Source organism: Lynx canadensis, chromosome C1 (genome assembly GCF_007474595.2).
Source record: "Lynx canadensis isolate LIC74 chromosome C1, mLynCan4.pri.v2, whole genome shotgun sequence".
NCBI classification, from domain to species: domain Eukaryota; kingdom Metazoa; phylum Chordata; class Mammalia; order Carnivora; family Felidae; genus Lynx; species Lynx canadensis.
The window spans coordinates 187,548,093-187,570,739 of record NC_044310.1 but is presented as its reverse complement, the minus strand read 5'-3'; the positions used below and the strand labels follow the sequence as shown (position 1 = coordinate 187,570,739).

Here is a 22,647-nt window from a genome sequence, read left to right as displayed (position 1 = left end):
TTTCTGCCCCCTCCGGTATGTTAGCCACTACTCACATGTGGCTATTGGGCCCTTGAAATGTGACTAGTGCAATTGAACAACTAAAGTTAATTTAATAGCCACATGTGCTAGTGGCTACTGTATTCAGGCAGCACATCTCTAGACATTACTCTTTGATTTGAAGACCTGAGCAAAGAGAAGCCAGAAGTCTGAGCTAAGGCAAAGTTATTGTTGGGACAAGCCAATGGGCAGAGGTGGTTGGTCTTTTGTGTGATCAGAAAAACCAGAGGACATTCAGTGGATCCAGGTCCTGCTAGGTCTTGAAGGAGGCCTGGTAGGGTGATAGCAGGAGGCTGTGGCACTTTCTTTTGCCCTGCAACAGTGCCAACAGCAGCAGCATAGGGTATTAAGGTGATTTTTAAGTTTGGAGTTACCATTTATTTTGGAAGCCAATAGTGGAATGGAAGAAAGCCTTAGGGCAATGCTAAAACCCACATATCTCTAGCTGGGGCTAGGGATCCTGACCATACTGGTAAGAGAAAGTTGCACATCTTGAACGAATGGTAAACAGTGGTTTCCCTGGAAACCTGTCTCCAAAACAGTGGGGGGGGTGGGGGGGGAGGGGGGCGGTGGTTTCAGGTGACCAGTGAGCTTGAAAATAAGAGTAGAGAGTGCAGCCCTCCCAAGAGACCTGTCCCTTCCAACAAGACATCTTTGGTAGCCCACAGCTCTACGTCTGACCTCTTTGTGCTCTGATATTCACTCGCCATGGAGGGTTTTTAAAGCACAAGAACAGTCCAAGTATGAAAAAATCAACAAAATTTGGGTGGGGTTAACCCTACCACACTTTCAGGGAAGAAACAATGTTCAAATGTTCAGTTAGGATCTCTTCTCCTTCTCTCCCACCTGCGAGAGTGTGTTTTCTTTGACATTTGAGCTCGTTCCCCCTGTCTCTGATGTTTTCCTCACTGCCCTTTTTGCCTCCTCACTGAAGCAAAAGAAAGAGCCTCAGCTAATTACTCTTCAGATCAAATAATACTGGTTATTGTAATTGGTCATTGTCCGAAAACACTGAGTTCTTCTTAGCCCTGAGGTTGCCTGGCACGGCTTAGTTAGCTAACTATTCCGGGAATGTCTCTATTATCTGTTTTACTTTGTAAAAGAAACTAGGGATTTGTTGAAAGCTGGTAATAAAAGTCTGCCCTGGTCTGAGCTGAGACTGCGTGGAGAGGGCCTGGGAAAGCATGACCTCCATGAATCAAGTTGCCCCCCCCCTCCAATAGCCACTCAATGATGTTATTTGGTTTCTCTGTGTTAGAGAATAATAAACCCACTAGGTTTTCTTGCAGGCCAACACTCCCTCATTCTCAGGGCCTCTGGCATGGTCGAGGGGCGCAAAACAATTTTAATGACCAAACTCTGAAAGTAAAATGGTTCATAGAGAAAAACTAACAGACTCACAAGTGGCTGACTCTCCCAGAGGCATCTTCCTGGGGCTTGTGGCCCCAGAGATCCAGGTGCTGAGGGCTGTGCGTTCAGTGGACTGAGGCCCAGGGAAATGTTCCTCTAACCCCGCTTGAAAGATCAGCTTTCCAAGGTGGTGCTTACCTGTTCCAGATGTTCTGAAGACTTTGAGGCTTAGGAAGTGAGAACCATTCTGGAAAGCACACACAGACACATTAAAAACCAAATATAACCCTAAAATCCCATTGCCAAAATATTATTAAAATTCTACTGTTCTTGGTGCGCCTGGGTGGCTCAGTTGGTTAAGCTGCGACTTCAGCTCGGGCCATGATCTTGCAGTTTGTGGGTTCAAGCCCCATGTTGGGCTCTGTGCTGATAGCTCAGAGCCTGGAGTCTGCTTCAGATTCTGTGTCTCCCTCTCTCTCTGCCCCTCCCCTGCTCACACTCTGTCTCTCTCTCTCAAAAATAAATAAACATTAAAAAAAATTAAGAGAAAAATTCTACACATTCTTCTTGGTTCAGGCAAAGAGAGTTCAGGCACCAGATAGGCAAAGTGAACAATGTTTAAGGCATCTTCTCACTGTGGATTTTTATGATTCTGTTGAAGGTCACTATTACAGGTTGAATTGTGTCCCCCTAAAATTGATACGTCAAGGTCCTAACCCCAAGTGCCTCAGAATCTGACCTTATATGGAAATAGGTCATTGCAGTTATAATTAGTTAAGATGAGGTCATTGGGATGGGCCCTAACCCAATATGACTGGTGTCCTCATAAAAAAAGGGAAAATTTGGATACAGGGCAGACGTGTGTAAGAGAAGATGTGTGAAAAGACCCAAGGAGAAGACAGCCAGCCACAAGCCAAGGAGAGTGGCCTGGAACGATGGTTGCCCTCAGAAGGAAACAATCCTTCCAACACCTCAATTTTAATTTTTAAAAAAATCTTTATTTATTTTTGAGAGACTGAGAGAGACAGAGCCCGCACAGGGGAGGGGCAGAGAGAGGAAGAGACACAGAATCTGAAGCAGGCTCCAGGCTCTGAGCTGTCAGCACAGAGCCCAATCCGGAGCTTGAACCCACGAACCGTGAGATCATGTCCTGAGTCGAAGTCAGACACTTGACCGACTGAGCCACCCAGGTGCCCCCCAGCACTTCAATTCTAGATCTAGCCTCCAGCACTGTGAGACCACAGATTTCTGTGATTTAAGCCACTGAGTTTGTGGTACTTTGTTACTGCAGCCTTAGCAAATTAATATGGTCACAGTATTCACTAACGTCAAACAAACTTTTAACAACTACTGTGTGCAGAACAGTACCAAATTCTGGGAGAATACAAAAGAAATCAGAAGAAACCTCCCCAACCTCGCAGAGCCCACAATTCGTTTGAGAGAACAAAGTGTGCATGTGTGCACGTGTGCACGCGCACAGCGCGGCACACACACACACACACACACACGAAAAGTCCACGTGATGAACGATGGGGCAAGTCTCAAAGGCTCAGAAGTGGTAAAAAGTGATGGGTCTAATTTTATATGTCACTTACAGTAAAAATGAAAGTGAATTCTGGCTTGAATAACCCCAAATGGATGATGATAAAGTTTGTCATTTTCTTTGGAGCACTCTTTACAACGTTCACATGTGAACACACGTGTTTCTATGATTCTTGGTATCGACACTATTTAATCCCAAATAAAACCAGCAAAGAAGGGGACAATTTCTCATCCATTCAAGAAGCACTAACTGAATGCTTACTCTATGTTCAGGAGATAAGAGTTGCTGCAGGGGCTATAAACCGAAGCTCCTTATCAAATCCCTCTATTTCCCACTCCAGATTGAGAAAAGAGTATTTCAGCTCTCATTTAAAACGATGTTTCTTCCTTGTGCTTTTCTTGGGCCTGAAATGTAAGTGTTTTGTTTTTAAAGAGCTCTTCTTCCCGCTCTTAGAGGAATGGAGTACACCAAGACTGTTAACCCAACAAAGAATTTATTCATAGTTGGGCAAAAAATGATTTTGATAATACTGGCATATTCATGTCTGTATATGCATTAAAGACAGACCTGGAAGACTATGCATCTGATAAGGATAATGGTTCTGGGTTTACCCCTGTACTTCTATGCTTATTGTCTTCAATGTATTTTTCTTAAAAACACATGATTTTGTAACTTCAAAAGTAAGTTCAATTAAAAATAGAATTTATAGGGGCGCCTGGGTGGCTCAGTTGGTTAAGTGTCTGACTTCGGCTCAGGTCATGATCTCGTGGTTCACGAGTTCAAGCCCCGCGTCGGGCTCTGTGCTGACAGCTTGGAGCCTGGAGCCTGCTTCCGATTCTGTGTCTCCCTCTCTCTCTGACCCTCCCCCCATTCATGCTCTGTCTCTCTCTGTCTCAAAAATAAATAAACGTTAAAAAAAATTGAACGTATAGACTTTGTAGAGTGAAAGGAGTGTTCAAAGAAAGTGATTTCCATGGAGTTTTCAAGGTCAGATGTAATCAAATGAGAACCACTTTGCTGGAGGTTTATAGTCCCAGATGGGCACAAAGGGAAGTGCTTGTATATACCGCTTCGTCCCTCTCTATTCAGATGATTGTGCCTAAATACAAATAACCAGTAAAAATAAGAATATCTGGTATTTGTTTAGAATGTTTATTTCCAAACTACTTTTGGCTGCCTATTTACAGTTCTTCCCTGGCCAAACAAAATTAAAATATTTCCTCATTCAGTCATAAATCAATTTCCAGGGGCGCCTGGGTGGCTCAGTTGGTTAAGCAGCCGACTCTTGATTTTGCCTCAGGTCATGAACTCATGGTTCATGGGTTCGAGCCCCGCATTGGGCTCTGTGCTCACAATGCCACCAAGACTGCTTTGGATCCTCTGTCTCCCTCTCTCTGCCCTTCTCCTACTTGTGTGTGTGTGTGCTCTCTCTCTCTCTCTCTCTCAAAAAAAAAAATGTTAAACCAATTTTTTAAAATAAATTTCCAATCAACATAAGGAAATCCATTTCAGTGCTCTCCCATGTTTTGTTTTTCTGGTCCTACATACAGTTCTTGTGTACTGTGTTTTTGGGTCTTCAGTATTTTAAAGCTATTTCTAACTTAAGTGTTATTCTTTAGAAACATGGGCTTGGAATTAGCTGAATTAGGGCTTGAACACTGAACCTGGGGTTTGAAACTACTGTGTCAGCTTCACTGAGACCTTAAGCAAGATAGTTTAACCATAGCCAGACTGTTACCTAAACTCAAGTTGGAGGTCATATTCATCTCACAAGGACAAAGTGATTCATTGAATTCATTGAGATTTCTGAGGTAATGAACGTAAAGTGGCTGCCTCTCAGCATTAAACAAAATAAATCCTGTTCCTCTTTTTCTTCCTTTGAGAAGTGATGAGCAATGTAAATCCTGTGTGCTTTGGACCCAGGACCCGGGTTTTGAGTTCATAGTATGCCACTTACCAGCTGTGTAACCTAAGGGTATTGCTTAGGACCCCACAGGCCCATCTGCAGAAGGAGGATAACTATTATTTCTGCTCTATCGGGTTGTTGTGAGAATAAGGATGGTAGTAAGTGTAATGTATTTCCTCACTCTTTTGCCTTTTTCTCTCTGCCATCTTCTCTGGTCTGATGTGCCATGGTTTTCCTCTCTACTCTTGCGTCTCAGCTATTTCTGCCTTATTGTTCTCCTTCAATAATTTGCCATTGCATCATAGTGAAATTCTAACGTGCTATAAGCTCTAGTTCTTACAAACCTCACTTGATTTCTTTTGAATCTTCAATGTGGACCAGAGGTGTGTTTCTTAGCTGTGTGCCGTAGTAACATGAACAAAGGCCCAAACACAGGTTCAAATCTCCCTCCTGCCACTTGTGAGCTCTGGGATTTGAGGGAAATTAACCTCTATGGTTAAGTAACTCAGAAGTTTCCAAATCTGTAAAATGGGAATACTTTTCCAGTTGCTTGGAAGGATTAGATAAGATGAAGCACTTGGAATATGGTAAGGGCTCAATAAATGTTAGGCTTATTCCTTTTTCTTTTTTTTCTTCTTGTTTTCATCTCTCGTTTTGGAGAGGCAGCATGGTCTACACAGTAGTTCTCAGACTAAGCTGCATGTTAGCATCAACTGGGAGAGTTTTGAACCAAAAGGAAACCCTGGCTCCATCCTGCAGAGTCTGATTCAATGAGCCTGGGGACAGCCCAGCATTGGTCTCTTACTGTGTTGTTATTATTGTCCTTAATGATCTCCAGATGTTTCTAGTGTGCCTCTAAATGAGGCAGAAGGTGCTGGTCTAGCAAGGAGGGTAGGGTCGACCACTCATCAGTGACTTCCACACACTTCTCTGAGGCTCATTTCCTCAAACAAGCTACTTGTGAAAATTCAGTTAATCAGTATATGTAAAAATTGCAGAACATAGTGTCTGGTGCATACTTAATATATTTTTCAAAGATGTGAAAGAGGAAGCATGGCAAGGGAAAGATCAGTCCTCATAAATTCTGCCTGAGAGTTGTCCCAGGAGGCAATGTAGTAACATTGAATTTGAGGCTCCATGTCTTCCAAGACTGTACTTGATTCTCTTCCCCCATCTATTTTGTAGCTACATTAGCTGAATGGAGGATTTATGTTTGTAGAGTACAGTTAGATTGCTGTTTTGAGGCACAGCTAAAGCCCAATGCTTGCTCCCCCTCCCCTGCCTCCACTCTCCTGGAGATAACCTGATGCTGGATGACCTTGCCTCTCTCCCATTGATTTTTCCCAGTAGTTAAGCTGCAAGTGATCAATGAGAGAATGATCCACAAACAGATAGGCATCCTACACAGCACCATTTCAAGCTTGTTTCTCTGGCTTCAGTAGCCTTTAAGATAATAGGTCTATAGGTAGCTTATTTTCCTTCTCTTTCCAAAAATGATGGTAAATCAATAGACTAAATTTTTCTCCATCTCCTCCTTCTACAATTTTCTTTTTCTTCATAATTATTTTAATAAGAGTTCTCATCTGAGTTCAAGTAGAATTTGAGGTAGGAAAAGTGAAGAAAGTTGCAAAGGGAAACTTAAAAAGCTGAACATATTAATTTCCAAACTAAATGGAATAAAATTAAAATGAGGGCAGAAGTTTTGCTACCATAATACAATAACACATTTTTTCCGTGAATCTTATTTCATAAGTGAAATGAGAAAGCTCTTTTCACAACAGATTCAAGTCAATAGAGATTTGCTGGTTGATTGATAAAACATCACAAGAACTATCTTGAGTCTTAGCTCAAGGTAAAACATTTTCTGGTTTCTATAGTCTTACCACAATCACCCTAAGGTTATCTTATAATGCAGCCTACTGAACTACACCTCTGGAATTTCCCAAATACAATGCATTCTTAAGATACCATATATTTAAATAGTTGATAATGTTGTTAGCCTTATTTCACTATCTCAAGCAGTAACCTTAAAACTGCATTGCAAAAATCTGTAGCTCTTCTCCGACCTCCCTCTGCCTTAACCACACTCACACCCTCACCGCTGCTTACTTCCTTGGTCTTTGGCTCAAGGAGACTAAACTTGGCTCTTCTGGCGCTTTACATTACCAGGCTTTAGATTCTGTTTGGGCTTTGTCAGCAGGATGCTGAAAGTCCATGATGCTCTCATGAGGGGTGCTCCGTGGCATTTGAACCTGGCACTCAACTCACATTTATAGCTTATCACTTTTCTAACCCTGCACCAAAATTTTCTGTGGATTCTAAGAAAATATTCCATTCTCTGAAGCCTCTTCCTAAGGTAATGGTCTCTGCAGAGGAAGGGGAGGCCAGGCCTTGCTCCTGGTAGGTGGAGAAGGTGAAGGGAATGGGCACAATCCAAGTCTCTCGTCTCCCTGGGCAGGGGGTGGAGGGGAGTGCCATGTTTAACATCTGTCCACCTCCACAAATGATGTCATGGCTTTTGGTGCATATGGTGTTTGGTGATGCATCATTTGACATTTACCACTGCCCCATAGTCTCTACAAATGTTTAAGGGCCACCACATGTGCTCAGCCCTGGGAATGAACAGACATATATTGCCTGTCCCCCAATGAGCTTATGACCATACGATTTTCATGGTATTATGATTATTATCATCTCCTGGTCTTCTCCAGCCCCTCTGGCTGTTCCCTCTCAGCTTCCAAAGACCCCTTTCTCTCTGCCTGACCCTTCAGGACTGGTGCCCCAGGGTTCTATCATAGTCTTCTTTCTCTTCACACTTTCCCTGGGGTAACTGAATTTACATGGGGGCTTCAAATACCACTTTAATCAGATTCCTTCCAATTTTGTATTTCTACATTGGACACTTATAATCACAAGCCTATATTTCTGATTGGTTTTTAGATATCTTCATTTGGTGGTCCCACAGATATCTAAATCTCAAAATGTTCCAATCTTATACTCATTACTTTCTCCACAAATCTGTTCCTTCCCCCTTTCTTTTCTGTGCCAGTGAATGGGGCTCTCATTTACCCACTAGAATCCCATCAGTTACAACCTCCCCTGGACTCTAACTACCTAGATGCTTTTTAGATTTGTCCCTTCCATTCCTTATCCATTGCCACTGCTCTAGTTGACACTCGTTATTTGTCTTCTAGAATCTATAATTTTTTATTAATTTTTATTTTATTTAAGATTTTATTTTTAAGTAATCTCTCCACCAAACATGGGGCCCAAACTCACAACCCTGAGATCAAGAGATGCATGCTTTACCAACTGAGCCAGCCAAGCACTCCTGTCTTCTGGAATCTAAGGCATTGCCACATTGCTTCTGATCTCCTTGCTGCATATCTGATGTCTTAGTGATTGACTTTGTTGTGTGTCGGGCAGACAGACTTGGGTTCAGCTACACCACCAATTTAATTTTACATATGGTATTCCAAGCAATTTAGTTGCTGTTGTTGATCATGATAGCTTTTTGTTTATTATTTTTTTTTTATTTAAACTTTAGTTAGTTAACATACAGTGCAATATTGGTTTTAGGAGTAGAATTCAGTGATTCATCACTTACATACAACACCCAGTGCTCATCAGAAGTGCCCTCCTTAGCAAGCAATTTTTAAATTTAAATCCTTCCATATCACTTCCTTGTTAAAAATTATTCAATACCTTCTCTTTGCTTATTGGTCAAAGTCTAAATCCTTAGGATGATTACAAAGAACTTCTCAATCTAGTTCCTGTCTTCCCTTCCAAGTTAATCTCCAGCAATGTACCACTACAAAGCTAACATTCTAGCTTCCTTGAGCAATTTACCTGCTTGGTACAATATCAAATAAACCTGCCTTCTTATTCCTTTGTGTCCAGTTCCATTGTCTGGAATGTCCTTTCCCTATTGCTCACCTGGAGAATGCCCACTTCATCATCTTTGAGACCCAGCTCTGTCTCTTTCTCTAAAAAAAAAAAAAAAAAAAAAAAAATCCTAAATTTCCCAGGCAAACTAAGGGGGCCTTTTTCCCAGTGTTCCCAGAGGTCCCCAGGGGATGCTGCTAGAATAATACTTTCCAGGTTGTATTATTTATATCTTTCCCTTGTAGACTGTATTCTTTGAAGGCAGGTATCAATGTCTTATTTATTTTTTAATCTCCTAGTCCCTAGTACCTAGCATTCATAAATATTTGTTAAATGAATGAAAAATTGATGCCTGGATAAAAAATAAAAATGAAATAAATTTACTAAACATTATCCTTAAAATGTAAAAGTACCTCAAGAGGGCCTACGTGCATGTCTTGCTTTGTGCCTTACAGAGATGGGTGGAACAAGGCGCTGGCCTTGAAGGTAGGGAGGAGACTCTAGGTTGAGCCAGTTTCACAATATTTGGGATCTTAAGGCCCTTTTTCTTGAAATGAGAAGGAATATAGCAGGGTTTCATTTAAAAAAAAAATTTTTTTTACCTGCTTTCACTCATTTGCAATTTTTCCTAATCTTAACTACTTTAAGATCATCTAGTCCTCCTCAATAAAAACTAATAATTGCCACCAAATAAATTAAAGATGAGAAAACTAAAAATAAATGTAGAAACTAGAAGAAACTATTAATGAAGATCAAAGCAGGCTGTGTATCTAAATGAACTTCACTGACTGATTAGGGGGACGGGTTAATAAAGATGTTAATAGTAACTCCCCAGGAGCTTTCGGCAGCCCTGCAGAAGTGCAATGGTAATGAGCCCAATCAGGGTTCACAGATTAGCTGTAGCAAGCAGGGGCTGCTACAGTCCCCATCCTGGGATCCCATTCACATTACATTCCAAAAACATGTCATCAAGCTCACAGATTCTAAGACCAAGTCTAGTTAGAAGGACATAATCATTTGGAGATGAACTTGGAAAGTGTTATTAGCTGATCCCCAGTCTAGGACATTAATTACCATATCATCATATTTGCCCTTTAATAGCTGGAAGGTAAGATGGAATACAGCTGTGAGTACCACCTTGAAATCCAAAAGGTCTGGATATTCTGAAGCACCCCCTTCCTGGCTAGGTGACCCTAGGGTAAAGTAGGAATGATAACATTGCCCCTATCTGATAGGGTTGTTGTGAATCAAAGTAAAACAGTGTGAGTAAAGTGCCTAACTCATAGTTAGTGCTCAATAAACAGTAGTTATTATTACCCAGAAATAAGGTGAATAATAACTTACATGTATGTCCTTGGTCAAGTGTGTAGAACAAGGATTATTAGAGTCATAGAGGATGTGATTGGAACTAGAATTGCACGTTTTCTGGCTCCTGATCACTGATTTCATTTCACAAATATGTATTAACTCACTACTATGTACCAGTTAGGGGACATGTGTTAGATACTAGAAGCACTAGAAGTGGTCAAGTTTGCTCTGTAGAAAACTTAAGTATTCTTTCTACCATACTAGGATTTCGGTGAAATCAATAAAGATGATACTGATGCCTTCTGTGATTTAGTAGCTTTTACTAGACACCCATTATGTAGCACATAGACACTAAGGATTCTGCCAGGGAAGAGCCCATGTCATAGCAGGCAGGCATCTCACAATAGTTTACGTCAGGGGTGCAGAATGGAGCCTTCACAAGAGATGGCCTTAACAGGTACTCACACTGACTTAGGTAAAAATTTGAAAACTGAGGGTTGGCTTTTAGAGAGTACGAATTCAGGCAAGGTTTAGGCCTAAGCAAGCTAACATAGAAGTCAGTTCTGGCACTGGGAGGTGTGCCTAACATCTAGAGGGAAGCTAAGAAATCTAAGGAAGCTAAACATAAAAACAGGTATAGCTTCAGTTCTCACATACCTTGAACCCTGTCAAGTCACTGAACCGCTGAATGAACCTCCATACTGGGTAAAACAGAATGGGAACTAACTTGTTTTGTGCACCTACTAGAAGTTAGGAATCGTGGCAGATGAGGTTCAATAATTTCACTTATGTCTCAGAACCACCCTGCAAAACGAGACAGAGGGATGCAACATGCCCAATGGAAAGAGAACAAAGTTTGGTCATGGATTGACTCATCTCCAATCTAGGAAATGCCTCTGGGTGAACCTGGGAGAAAACCTGCCTCCTCATGCATAAAACTGTGCTACTCTTAGCAGCATAGACCCTGGCAGGCAGTGGGAAGGAGGAGAAGTTATGTGTGTTCTGTGCCTGGTACATAGGAACACTTTTAAAATGACAGGATTGCTCCCATTTTGCAGATTAGGGAACTTCCTCAAGTGCCCCAGGTAGTAAAAGGTGGAGCTTGGACTTGCTGTTTCATGAGGAATTGGTGTCCATAATTAAAACCTCTTCTATCAGTAATTTTCCCTCGTTCAGCCCACTGCATAACTCCCTTGGCTAACAGCTCATGTGACAAAGCGGATGCTGATGCAGATCTTACATTGTGTTCACAGCAAACACACAAAGACATGCTCAGAACCCTCTGAGCGCAAAGCGTGGTAGCTCTTTGTCATCCCAAAAGGGACAAGGGTCATTTTAGATTGCAATCATCATCTGTCCCATAGTGGTGTCAGATGAAGTCAGATGAAGCTCTCACACTGGATTTCAGCTCAAACTAAAACATTGCAAGAGTGAGGTTAGATTGCTCTAATGTAATGCTATCTGCTGTCCGTATTCCATGCCCGTTGTTTCCTGCTTCCACCTGGTGGTCAAAAGTTGAAAAAGCAGGCGTCCTGAAAATAACTGGGCATCAATCAGCAGGATCCCTTTGCCTATGGTTTATAGTACATCTGATTCTGGGTCCCTGCAGGGCTTTTAGTACTGCTTTCCTGCCTTTTGATTTCCACTGAGTTCCTCCAGTGGAAAATCTTTCCATGTGCAGTGTTCTTTCCTGGGGCTGAAAGAACCAGGATAATCCCGGATGCTTCCCTGCAGCTGAGCTCATGTCACAAATCAGGCATGATTTTCAGCAGATATTTCTTTAAAAGTTTGAAGGCCTCTGCGGACTCTATTCCCTTCTCAATGGGAACAAGCATCAAAGAGACAGGAATAAAATGCTTTGCACGCACATCAGGAACTAATTGCCAATTTGGCAAATGCATTGACTAATGTCATGCACTGTTATTTCTAAATCCTCTCCTGTCCTTGACCCCCAGTATCTAGATGTAAACTTGGAACCATTAGTGGAGGAGGATAAAGTCTTCTGGTGCTTCAAATGGAATTGAGAGGGATTTAAACTCAGCGCTTTTGAGTGTAGTGAAATGAACCCAGCAGTACATTAATGCTAGGATTTGAGCTCACACAGCATGAGCGCTTTCAAAACCCATGTTTAAGGAAGCAAACAGAGCCACGGCAGACCCTTTCAGTGGAGCAAAAGGAGTTGGATGAAACAATCAATGACACATTAAAAACCACAACTGGGCTGCAATCATGTGGGCACAAAAAAAAAAGTTTTTCTTTATCACAGGATCTTTGCATCTAATGAGATGGTGACTGGACAACCTCCAGAGGAGTAAGGCCTCCGTTTACTTTCACTGAGAAACGTCTAAATATTTAGTTGGTTCTCCTAAAAGCCTTACATGATTCTGTAGCAAACTGGTCTCTAAGGTATGATCTTATTAGCTCTATATTGCCATTGGAAAATCTATTTAAAGGGAATTTGGAAAAGAAAAGAAGGAAGATATTACCACTCAAAGTATAAATGTTATTTTTTTTCTCTTTCAAAATTAACTATTTTTATGTGCTCCAAATACTTAGTTTAGGAACAACACCCTGCCAGCCTTAATTGATTCTAAATGGTTCTCTATTTCTTATATACGCTTTATTCCTATTGGGTTAGTTGGATTCAAAGTGCTTTAGGCTCAAAAGGGGATGGACTCCTGAGTACATTTTGGGGGGGTTGGGGTTGGAGGTGATGCTAAGAACACCAGGGAACTTTTTAAAATTGTCTATAGGGGTCTACCTTTAAAATTTACACTACTGTCTTATATGAGCAGATTTTAGCCAAGAATCTCTAAGCTTCTGAGATTCTCTCTGCCATAAACCCAGTACATCCCAGATGGGGCATCAACTGGGGCTTTAACCTTTTCAGACTTTCTGATAGTAGAATCCCCTCCAGCATGTCGTTCTTTATTATTGCTTCCTATGGACTCTTATTAAGGGATCACCAAAACTTCTCCCCTCCCCCGCGCTGGAGGCCAGCACAGCCCCAGTTCACCGCCAGTTTGATTAATGTGTCTTGGCTAATTGTGTGAAAGATGGCAGGCCTTTAGCAAGTGTGACCAGTTTATTATTCAGCCAATCACAGGCGCCTCAGTTAGCATGTGAAAAGGGGGTGTTTTGCGGGGGGGGGAGGGTGAGTGTTCTGGCGGCTGAGTCAAAGGCAGAGCATTTTGGGGGGTCACAGAGCAACACCCACTTCTTTGAGGGGATGTTACTATGCTCTACTAAACCTGTAAACCTCTTACTCAAAGCACTTTTTTCTCCTCCCTCTTTTTTCAAGATCTTTTTTTTCCCATGGTGCAAGCAGGCAAGCCACTGGCTACTCTGCAGATGGAGTTCACGTTCCAGGGTTTTTAATATTTCACTTTTATATTTCTGTTAGAGAATGATCCTGCTGAGAGTCTGGGAATCTGTGCTCGTCAGAACCCCCTTACTGACACTTGGATATATTGCTCTGAAAGCTATCCCAGGAGAAAAGATTAAACAAAAAAAAGCCTACTTTTCAAAGCCTACTTCTCAATCTGCCCACATCAAAATAAGACAACTGGCCCTTTGAAGTAGAGGACACAGAGTTCTCAGCCAGCTTGCTTAAAATGGGGGGTAGGAGGGAAGGAAGGAAGGAAGGAAGGAAGGAAGGAAGGAAGGAAGGAAAGAAGGAAGGAAAGAAAGAAAGAAAAAAAGAAAGGAAGAAAGAAAGAAAGAGGAAGCCTAGTGTCTAAAATTATATACCTCTCTTCCCTTGCCCACATTTAATCAGGCACACGAGTCTGAATTGATGATGGCTAAAAACCTACAGTCGTGCTCATTAGTGTCCCAAGAAAACAAGCGGCCAGAGAAACTTGTCCAGGTGGATCGGCACCAAATGTTTTTTTAAACCTATGCAAACAGAAGCTGTGTTGTCCTCCTAGACCTAGTCCGGACAAGGTCTGGGCAAGGGTAGAGTAGGCATAGATGGACACTGGATGGTCCTCCCAAGTTCTGAGCTCTCGGTTCCAGCGGCATTCCAAGTTTGGGGGCTCTTACCACTACTTAGAATGAAAAGGAAAGGAATGGAAATCTCATCCAGAATACTATTACTGTTCTCTCTGTGATATTTTTCTGGCTCCCAATACCCTGTTCTGTTCTCTTAATCACTGGAGTTCAAATGTGTGGAAGCAGCATTGGCAGTTCAGTGATGGGGATGGGTGCGGGATGGTTCAAAGGGTCTTCTCAATCGATATAAGGGAATAGTCCTGGAAAAAAAATGATGACCCTTTTAAAACACAGTCTTTATGATTATCAATAGTCCTGACCCCATGTTCAAGATATGCTGGACTTTTAAGATTCACAAATACAGAGTTAGACATCCTCATCGTAGCTAAGTTTACAACTCTCTTCCTTTCATAAGCTCGGCCTGGCCCAAAGCTACACATTGCCCAAACCCATGGAAGCCGGGCTCACAAGTGATCACCCTTCCTAATAAGGAGAGCTGTTGAGATAGTGTAGATGAATGAATACAAACCCAAGTTCTCAGAGATCCAAGAAGGTACCATATCTGTCTGTGCGGACCCAACACATAATATAGCACCTGGCAGATAGTGGGTGTTCAAAATTTTTTGCCTTATTTGAATTAAATTGAATCCCTAGTAGAAAAACAATGCAAAGTATGAACACTCTTGATGTTGGGCCTGGAGAATTCTCTTCATAAATAAAAAATTGCACATTACTTTGAAATGACAGCAAAATGAAAAATGCAACATATTTCTTGCTGTTTTATTGGGAGCCAGTTATCTTATTTAGTACAGAATCTGGCAGGGAAGCATTTTGAACAAGTTTCTATCATTATTGTTCTCACCAAGGCATTCTGTGTTAAGGATCACTGCTTATTTGCCTGAACCAACCTGAAACCCAAACGTTTGAAGTTTGGAGGAATAGCATATGCTCACCATGGCAGCTTAGTACTGACATCATCTAAATGGTTTTCTATAACCCATTTGTGACCCTAAACTTCTTATTGCATCCATGGTAGGAAGCTGAGGGTTTCCATTTTTACCTGCAGAGGAGAGTGGGTAGGGAGAGGTATAGGCAGGGTGGGAAAATAGAACCAGGTTCTCCTAGAAACCATGGCAACTGGAGATAGAACCATTGCAGACTGGACCATGGTCTCTACAAGAAGCCTGTTCTTTTTTCTATTTCAGACCAAAAGGACCAGGCATTATTCTAAACCTTATGGCCAGAGTGGCATTTTTCTCAGGTGCTAAACTCAAGCAAAATAGTTAGAAATGGTAAACTATTTGTAAATGACCCTAAGGCCATTTAGCAATGCATATGATTATTCATAAGGCAGCTGAAATGACTTTACAGTTAGTCTTTCACTTGCTGTAGGGCTTTTATAACCCTGGTCAGTTCAAGATGCCTGATTCCCTAGGAATAGTTTGAGTGTAAGTATTAAATGATGGAGAAAAGAAGAAAAAAAATCCCCTGCCTCATGTCTTTTGTTAGCCTCCATTTTTTTTTACAAAAATTTTTAAATGTTTATTTTTATTTTTGAAGGGGGGAGGGGCAGAGAGTGAGGGAGACACTGAAGCAGGCTCCAGGCTCTGAGTTGTCAGCACAGAGCCCAACATGGGCCTTGAACCCACAAGTGGTGAGATCATGACCTGAGCTGAAGTCGGACTCTTAACCAACTGAGCTACCCAGGTGCCCCTGTTATGCTCCTTAATTGCTTTTTAATTTTTTTTCTTTTTACTTCTTTTTTTTTTTAATTATAATTTATTATCAAATTGGCTAACATACAGTGTGTAAAGTGTGCTCTTGGTTTTTGGGGTAGATTCCCGTGGCTCATTGCTTACATACAACACCCAGTGCTCATCCCAGTCCCCTCCTCAAGTGTCCTCCTCAATGCCCTTCACCCATTTTCCCCTTTCCCCCACCCCTTAATTGCTTTTTTAAACTTCCTACAATTTATTGATTTCGTGACACCCTTTTAGGATAATCCCATACCAAAGTTAGTAATGACAACAATTTGGAGAAAGTCCATATTTAGTGATGGGTCACTATAAGAACATAAAGACTAGAGAATCTGACTTGAGCCATAATCATGCCAATCTTGTCTTTATCTGTACATATCTACCTCCCCTTTAATCCTGCCAGCAAGAGTTCAACTTTGTTGTAGCCATTACTTGCTTCCCCAGCCTCTGATATAATCCTTTATCCTATAGCTCATTGCTTGTCTCCTTCCTTCAGTGTCAACATCCTTGAATGACTACTGGGTAATCTGATCTCTCTGGCATGGCCTTGGGACCATTTCTCAAAGACTTCCCCCAAAGGCAACACTTCCAACACTTCCAAATCCATTCCCAGGAGCCAGTCTTGGAGGACCAAATGAATGATGAGAATGACTAAGTGTTAGGCCCAGAGACAATGGAGGAACTCTTGTGTAAACTAGAAACATCTTACCTGGCCAGTCCTTGGCCTAATGAGACTCTACCTCCCCTCTGTTATATTAGCTTTCTTTTAATACTCTATGAGGTACAAGAACCTAATGAATAAAGTCAATAATAGTCATGGGGCTCAAAAATGAGACCATCTTTTGAGTTCTTTTGAGTCATTGGATATTTGGAAATGGATGTGGAATCCACAGCAACAGTCATTCCAAATTCTTATGCAGCTTGCTACTTGTGTTGTATAGAGTTGGAGAACTGATCTAACCTCAACTACTATTTCAGTGTCCTTCTCATAAAAGGATTAGCAGGGAATATAGGAATCTAAAAATTCATCTAGACCCATCTTTACTGTTGAGTTAACAATAAAAGAAGGCTACCCTATCTGTGTGGCAAATGTTTTCACATTGCGAATTCTCAGAGCATTTGAGAAACTCAAATCAATATTACCTGGATTGTAGTTAGGTAGCTTGGAAACTCCAGGCCAGGTATCCTCTGTAGGGACTCCTAACACCTATATAAAGCCAAAGAAAGACAAAGAAAGGTGAGGCAGGAGATGTGAAAGATCAAGGGGGAATAGGGAAGAATTTGTTACATATGTCACATTATGCCAGCTGATGTACAGGAAAGAAACTTGAGTGCCCACCATTTGCAGTTTTGTGGGCAAAACTGTAGTGTATTCTTAAGGTCCTGTGATGGTCAATTTTATGTGCCAACTTGGCTGGGCAAAGGGAGGCCCAGTAGTTAGTAAAATATTATTTTGGGGTGTGTCTAAGAAAGTGTTTGTGGAAGAAATTAGTATTTGGTTTTTTTTTTAAATGTTTATTTATTTTTGAAAGAGAGAGAGAGAGCAGGGGAGGGGCAGAGAGAGAGGGAGACACAGAATATGAAGCAGGCTCTAGCTGTCAGCACAGAGCCCAATGCAGGGCTTGAACTCACCAACTGTAAGATCATGACCTGAGCCGAAGTCAGATGCTTAAACGACTGAGCCACCCCAGTGCTCCAAGAAATTAATATTTGAATCAGCAGAGTAAAGAAATATGCCCTCTCCAATGTGAGCAGACATCACCCAAATGGTTGAGGGCCCATATAAAAATGGCAGAGGAAGGGCAAATTCTCTCTCTCTTTTCTTGAGCTGGGGCATCCATCTTCTCCTGCCCTCAGACATCTGAGCTACTGGTTCTCTGACCTTCAGACTTTGGAACTTACACCAGCATCCCCTCAGTTCTCAGTCCTTTGGTGTCAGACTGAATTATACTGCCAGCTTTCCTGGTTCTCCAACTTGCAGATGGCATATCTCAGCCATAATCATATGAGCTGATTCCCATAATAAAGGATTCTTATGTATCTCTGTACATCCCATTGGTTCTGTTTCTTGGGAGAACATGAATACAGGTCCTGAGCCTGTGTCCTCACTAACTCACTTGTTCTTATTCTGAGGCAGATCATACAGCCTTGCTTAAAGTCATATTCTCATCACTATCTATTGCGTGGTCACTATACAGCAGGATGCTATTTTGGGAGTTGGGAATATAAAGAGGCAGGAATGACTGTCCTTTTGCCTTCCATTAGATGAAAAAAATACACCCCCCACAACAAAAGACATTTAGCCTGAATTATGCCTCAGCATGAGCATTCAGCTGTTTCCCATGTGCTCAAATTAAAAAGGATTCGGATTACTGACCTTTAGGCAGTGGAATGTTGGCTAAAAATGATCCCAAACCTAATTCTAGTCCTTTCTACCAAATTCATGTCACCTTGTTTTCTTGGTGGCCTGGCACTTTGGAATGTGGTATTTGACTTTTAACCGGTGGGTTGTAAAAGTAACAACATCACTTGAAAAAGAGCTCACTTATGCCTTGGATTACCAAATTGAAGCCCCAGTTTTACTTAATATGAAAATAAAAGTGTTTTGGCGTACAAAGTCAAACACTTCAGATTTTGGGTAGTGCTTTTACTGTGAGTTGTTTTGTGGGCATCATTTTACCATTCTTTTAACCTTCACCTTAAAAGCCCTATGTCAGTTATATCTGGGAGCTAAAATAACAGTGTTTCTGCAAAATATTAGTGAAGTATCAGTAGCTTTCACTACACCACTACCCAATATAACTCTTCTTAGAAGCATATCTCAGCATAACTCTTTTTAGAAGCATCTCTCATAGAAAGAATCTAATAAATCCATTTGCAAAATGCTAGATATAGATACCAGCCCAATTGATGGCAGGAAGTCAACTGCCCAACAGTGACTAATAATGATCAATGAAGAATCCAGAATCTTAATGTCTACCAGCTTGCTGACTAGGACTCTGGCTGAGAGGTGCATTTTGTGGTGCCGGCTAAGACTGTCCTCAAACAAAAGACACTGAAGTGCTATTTTCCCTCATACAATAAAAAAATCATGCCACCCAGGAAAATCTTTCTTTGATCCATTCCCTAAACAAACTGAAAAGCTACTGAGAGGATTATAGGCTTTTCCTATCAACCACTCTGAGTCTGAGGGAACACTAAGAATCCTGGAATCCATTTTGAAAAATCAACTGGACTAATTCTTCTTTTGTGGGAGACGGCCAGAGGATGGGAAGCTGATTCTTCTTTTTTAACCTACCATCTTATATATTTGCACAGATGTGCATGTAAACAAGTGATTCGCAGGCACCCATACCGGTGGCTGGCAAAGCACAATGAAAAGATCGCAAAGACAATGAAGAAAAAGCGACAAAGGCAATCAATAGTGACCACATCCACATTTTCTCTAAGGTGACAGTTACTAGAATTATTGGTTACTTTGTATTATGTTTAATTAAAGCCAACAAAGTGGATACCAAACAATTTTTAATATTATACTAAAAACTTTAAACTTGAGATTTTTGAAGTTTAAAAATTCAATCTCCTTCATTTAGAAATTTGATGCTCGGGTTCTATTTGAAAGTTATTGAATTCGTTTTCACTTGAGAAAATTACTAAATCTCCGCTTCGCTGTCTGGGAAACTGAAACCCAAAAATTGTTGATTTATTCCCTCCCTGAAGGCTCTTAAAAGGCAGCCAATGAGTGCTATGTTTGAAATCATAGTGGGCTGCACAGGGTGGTTTTCTGCCTTTGTTGGAATGGAAACTGAAGACATTTTGATTAGTGGACTTAAAGTCTGCATAGTTTATTTTATTCTGATTTTAGAACTGTATCTGGGATCATTTGCTAAAAACACTTATTACAAGAATTAGATTTCTAAAAAGTTGATCAGAAAGAGGTGACAGCTATTCAGATGAACACACACACACACACACAGGCATTTTAGAAAGACGGCAAAATAAAGATTCAGAATTTCTCATTTTGTTTTAATTCCTAAGAATGAGAGTGAGATCTCAGGAAAATGTAAGAGATATTGTGGTTAAAGATTAGGAGAGTAGAATGGACCCATTGCTTTCATTTTTTATTTGTTTGTTTATTTTATTTTGGAGAGAGCATGAACAGGGGAGAGGAGCAGAGAGAGAGAGAGAGAGAGAGAGAGAACTTAATCAGGCTCCACACTCAGTACAGAGCCCAGTGCAGGGCTCAATCCTGTGACCTTGAGATCATAACCTAAGCCAAAATCAAGAGTCAGATGCTCAAATGACTGAGCCACCCAGGCACCCCAGACCTATTACTTTCAAAGAGCCAACTCCTACATCCAATATCACGGAACCTGAAAGAGCTTTCCTATTTTCATCCATGTAGACCACATTTAGTGAAACACTAATTCAGGGGCTGTTTGTAATGTTTAAGTTTCTAACCTGCTTGAACTGTAGTAGTATATAAGACAGCACACTGCCGAATGTGGGGACTTGTTCTCATTTTGTCCTCAGAGTGTGGAACAGTGACTGTGATAACAAAACTGTGTCTCTACCTCAAAATTTTAAAGCAGTTCAAGAGGAGACAAATTTCCTCACTTACACACAAAAACCCCACTCTGGCAATATCTCTCAAGAAACTAATTATCAGAGGCCGTTAGCAAGAATGCTCCAGGGGCGCCTGGGTGGCGCAGTCGGTTAAGCGTCCGACTTCAGCTCAGGTCACGATCTCGCGGTCCGGGAGTTCGAGCCCCGCGTCAGGCTCTGGGCTGATGGCTCGGAGCCTGGAGCCTGTTTCCGATTCTGTGTCTCCCTCTCTCTCTGCCCCTCTCCCGTTCATGCTCTGTCTCTCTCTGTCCCAAAAATAAATAAACGTTGAAAAAAAGAATGCTCCAGATGCCTGCTTGAAGCAAGCAAATTTGAAAGGGAGCAGGATCCGGGATAACAACAGTGTAGTTTAAAGCACTTTGACACACACTACAACATGGATGAACCTTTAGAATATAAGTGAAATTTGGGGCACCTGGGTGGCTCAGTTGGCTAGGTGTCCAACTTTATCTCGGGTCACGATCTCATGAGCTTGTGAGTTCGAGCCCTGCACTGGGCTCTCTGCTATCACTGTAGAACCTGTCTACTGCTTTGGGTCCTGTCTCCCTCTCTGTCTGCCCCTCCCCAGCTCGTGCTTTCTCTTTGTCTCAAAAACAAATTTAAAATAAGTAAACAAACAAACAAATAAATAAATAAATAAATAAAAGTGGAATAAGCCAGACAAATACTGTATGATTCCACTAATAGGAGATACCCAGGATAGGCAAATTCCTGAAGACAGCAAGTTGAAGAGAGCTTACCAGGGGCCAGAAGGCAGGAAGATGGGGAATTAATGTTTAATGGGTACAGAACTTCTATTTCAGGTGATGAAAAACTTTTGGAACTGGATGGTGGTGATGGATGCACAGCATGAATGTACTTAATGAATCATATACCTAAAAATGGTTAGATGGTAAATGGTATGTATATTTTACCACAATGAAAAAAAATCACCAAAAAAAGAGAGAAAAATATATGGATGACTATACTATGTGGCATACAAACTACAAGAGACAAAAGAGTGAAGTGCATTGTGGTGCAAATGAAGTTGGATAAATAATAAGGAAAGAAATGGAACCACACACAGCCAAGCACTTCACACCTTAGGAATTAAGTTTTGGAAGAGCACAATAAATAGTATACTTCTCTCACCCTAACACGGTAAGTCTTTGTTTTATCAGGGTTCTGTGGATATTTAGTGTCTCATCTTCTATTGACAAGGACGCAGGGCCAAATATATGGTAGAATTAGGGCTGACAGTGGCAAGGCAGGGATGTGCCTAAATAGCCACAGCAGCAATTGTCCCGGGAAGTTGAGAAACTAATGAGAGCGAGCAGGGGGATTCAGGGGCTGCTACAAGACAACAGGGAGTTTCCTGACCATGTCTTCGTTCCCCAGGTGCTTACACCTGTGGTAAATTCTACAGTTTCCACAGCCTTAATATGCGGCATAATATCTCAAAGCAGATGGACTACTTCACTGTCTCTAAAACAAATTTGGTTCAAAGTTTGAATTGCAGATATTTCTTCTTCCTAAGAGGAATTCTTCTCTTACCTCCCAGATCTTCTCCAGTTGTTCAAGGATGTTGGAAACCCCAGGAAACAAAGGTTGGCCCTGGAACATTTCAATAAAGATGCAGCCTGCACCCCTAGCAAAGGAAACAAGAGTCAGTCTGACACTTTTAAGGAAACCATACATGTGAAACTGAACTACTAGTTAAACAGGGGACATATGCTATTAAAAGTCTTGGTAAAGAGAAAAGAAAAAGAAAAAGAACAGCCTGCAGCTTTTCATTAAAATGGTATGCAACCAGCATTTAGGAACACAGTATGGATAACAAACATTTCAACTCATTCAAGTTCATTATCCATCTTATGAGACGAGGGGAAAGTACAGAATCTCCAAATTGACTGCTTTTTTTCACAGAATCTAAAATGCTATCGTTGTAAGAGGCACCATTAATATAGGTAATGATTAAGAAAAAAAGAACAGGGGCGCCTGGGTGGCGCAGTCGGTTAAGCGTCCGACTTCAGCCAGGTCACGATCTCGCGGTCCGTGAGTTCGAGCCCCGCGTCAGGCTCTGGGCTGATGGCTCGGAGCCTGGAGCCTGTTTCCGATTCTGTGTCTCCCTCTCTCTCTGCCCCTCCCCCGTTCATGCTCTGTCTCTCTCTGTCCCAAAAATAAATAAACGTTGAAAAAAAAAAAAATTTAAAAAAAAAAAAAAGAAAAAAAGAACAAAAACAAAAAATGCTGCAAGTTGA

The 22,647-nt window shown here is 41.4% G+C and overlaps 1 protein-coding gene across 2 annotated transcripts in view; it reads right to left on the bottom strand.

Annotated features, from left to right (window-relative positions):
• Positions 1 to 22,647, bottom strand: part of CDK15 (cyclin dependent kinase 15) — an 80,424-nt gene that overhangs the window by 16,076 nt on the left and 41,701 nt on the right. For both annotated transcript variants that reach the window (XM_032594159.1, XM_032594160.1), the window contains exons 9-11: positions 21,941 to 22,034; positions 16,925 to 16,988; positions 1,588 to 1,636 (exon numbers count right to left, since the gene is read on the bottom strand). In XM_032594159.1, coding sequence (XP_032450050.1) covers positions 1,588 to 1,636; positions 16,925 to 16,988; positions 21,941 to 22,034 — 207 coding nt within the window. The remainder of the gene's footprint in view (positions 1 to 1,587; positions 1,637 to 16,924; positions 16,989 to 21,940; positions 22,035 to 22,647) is intronic.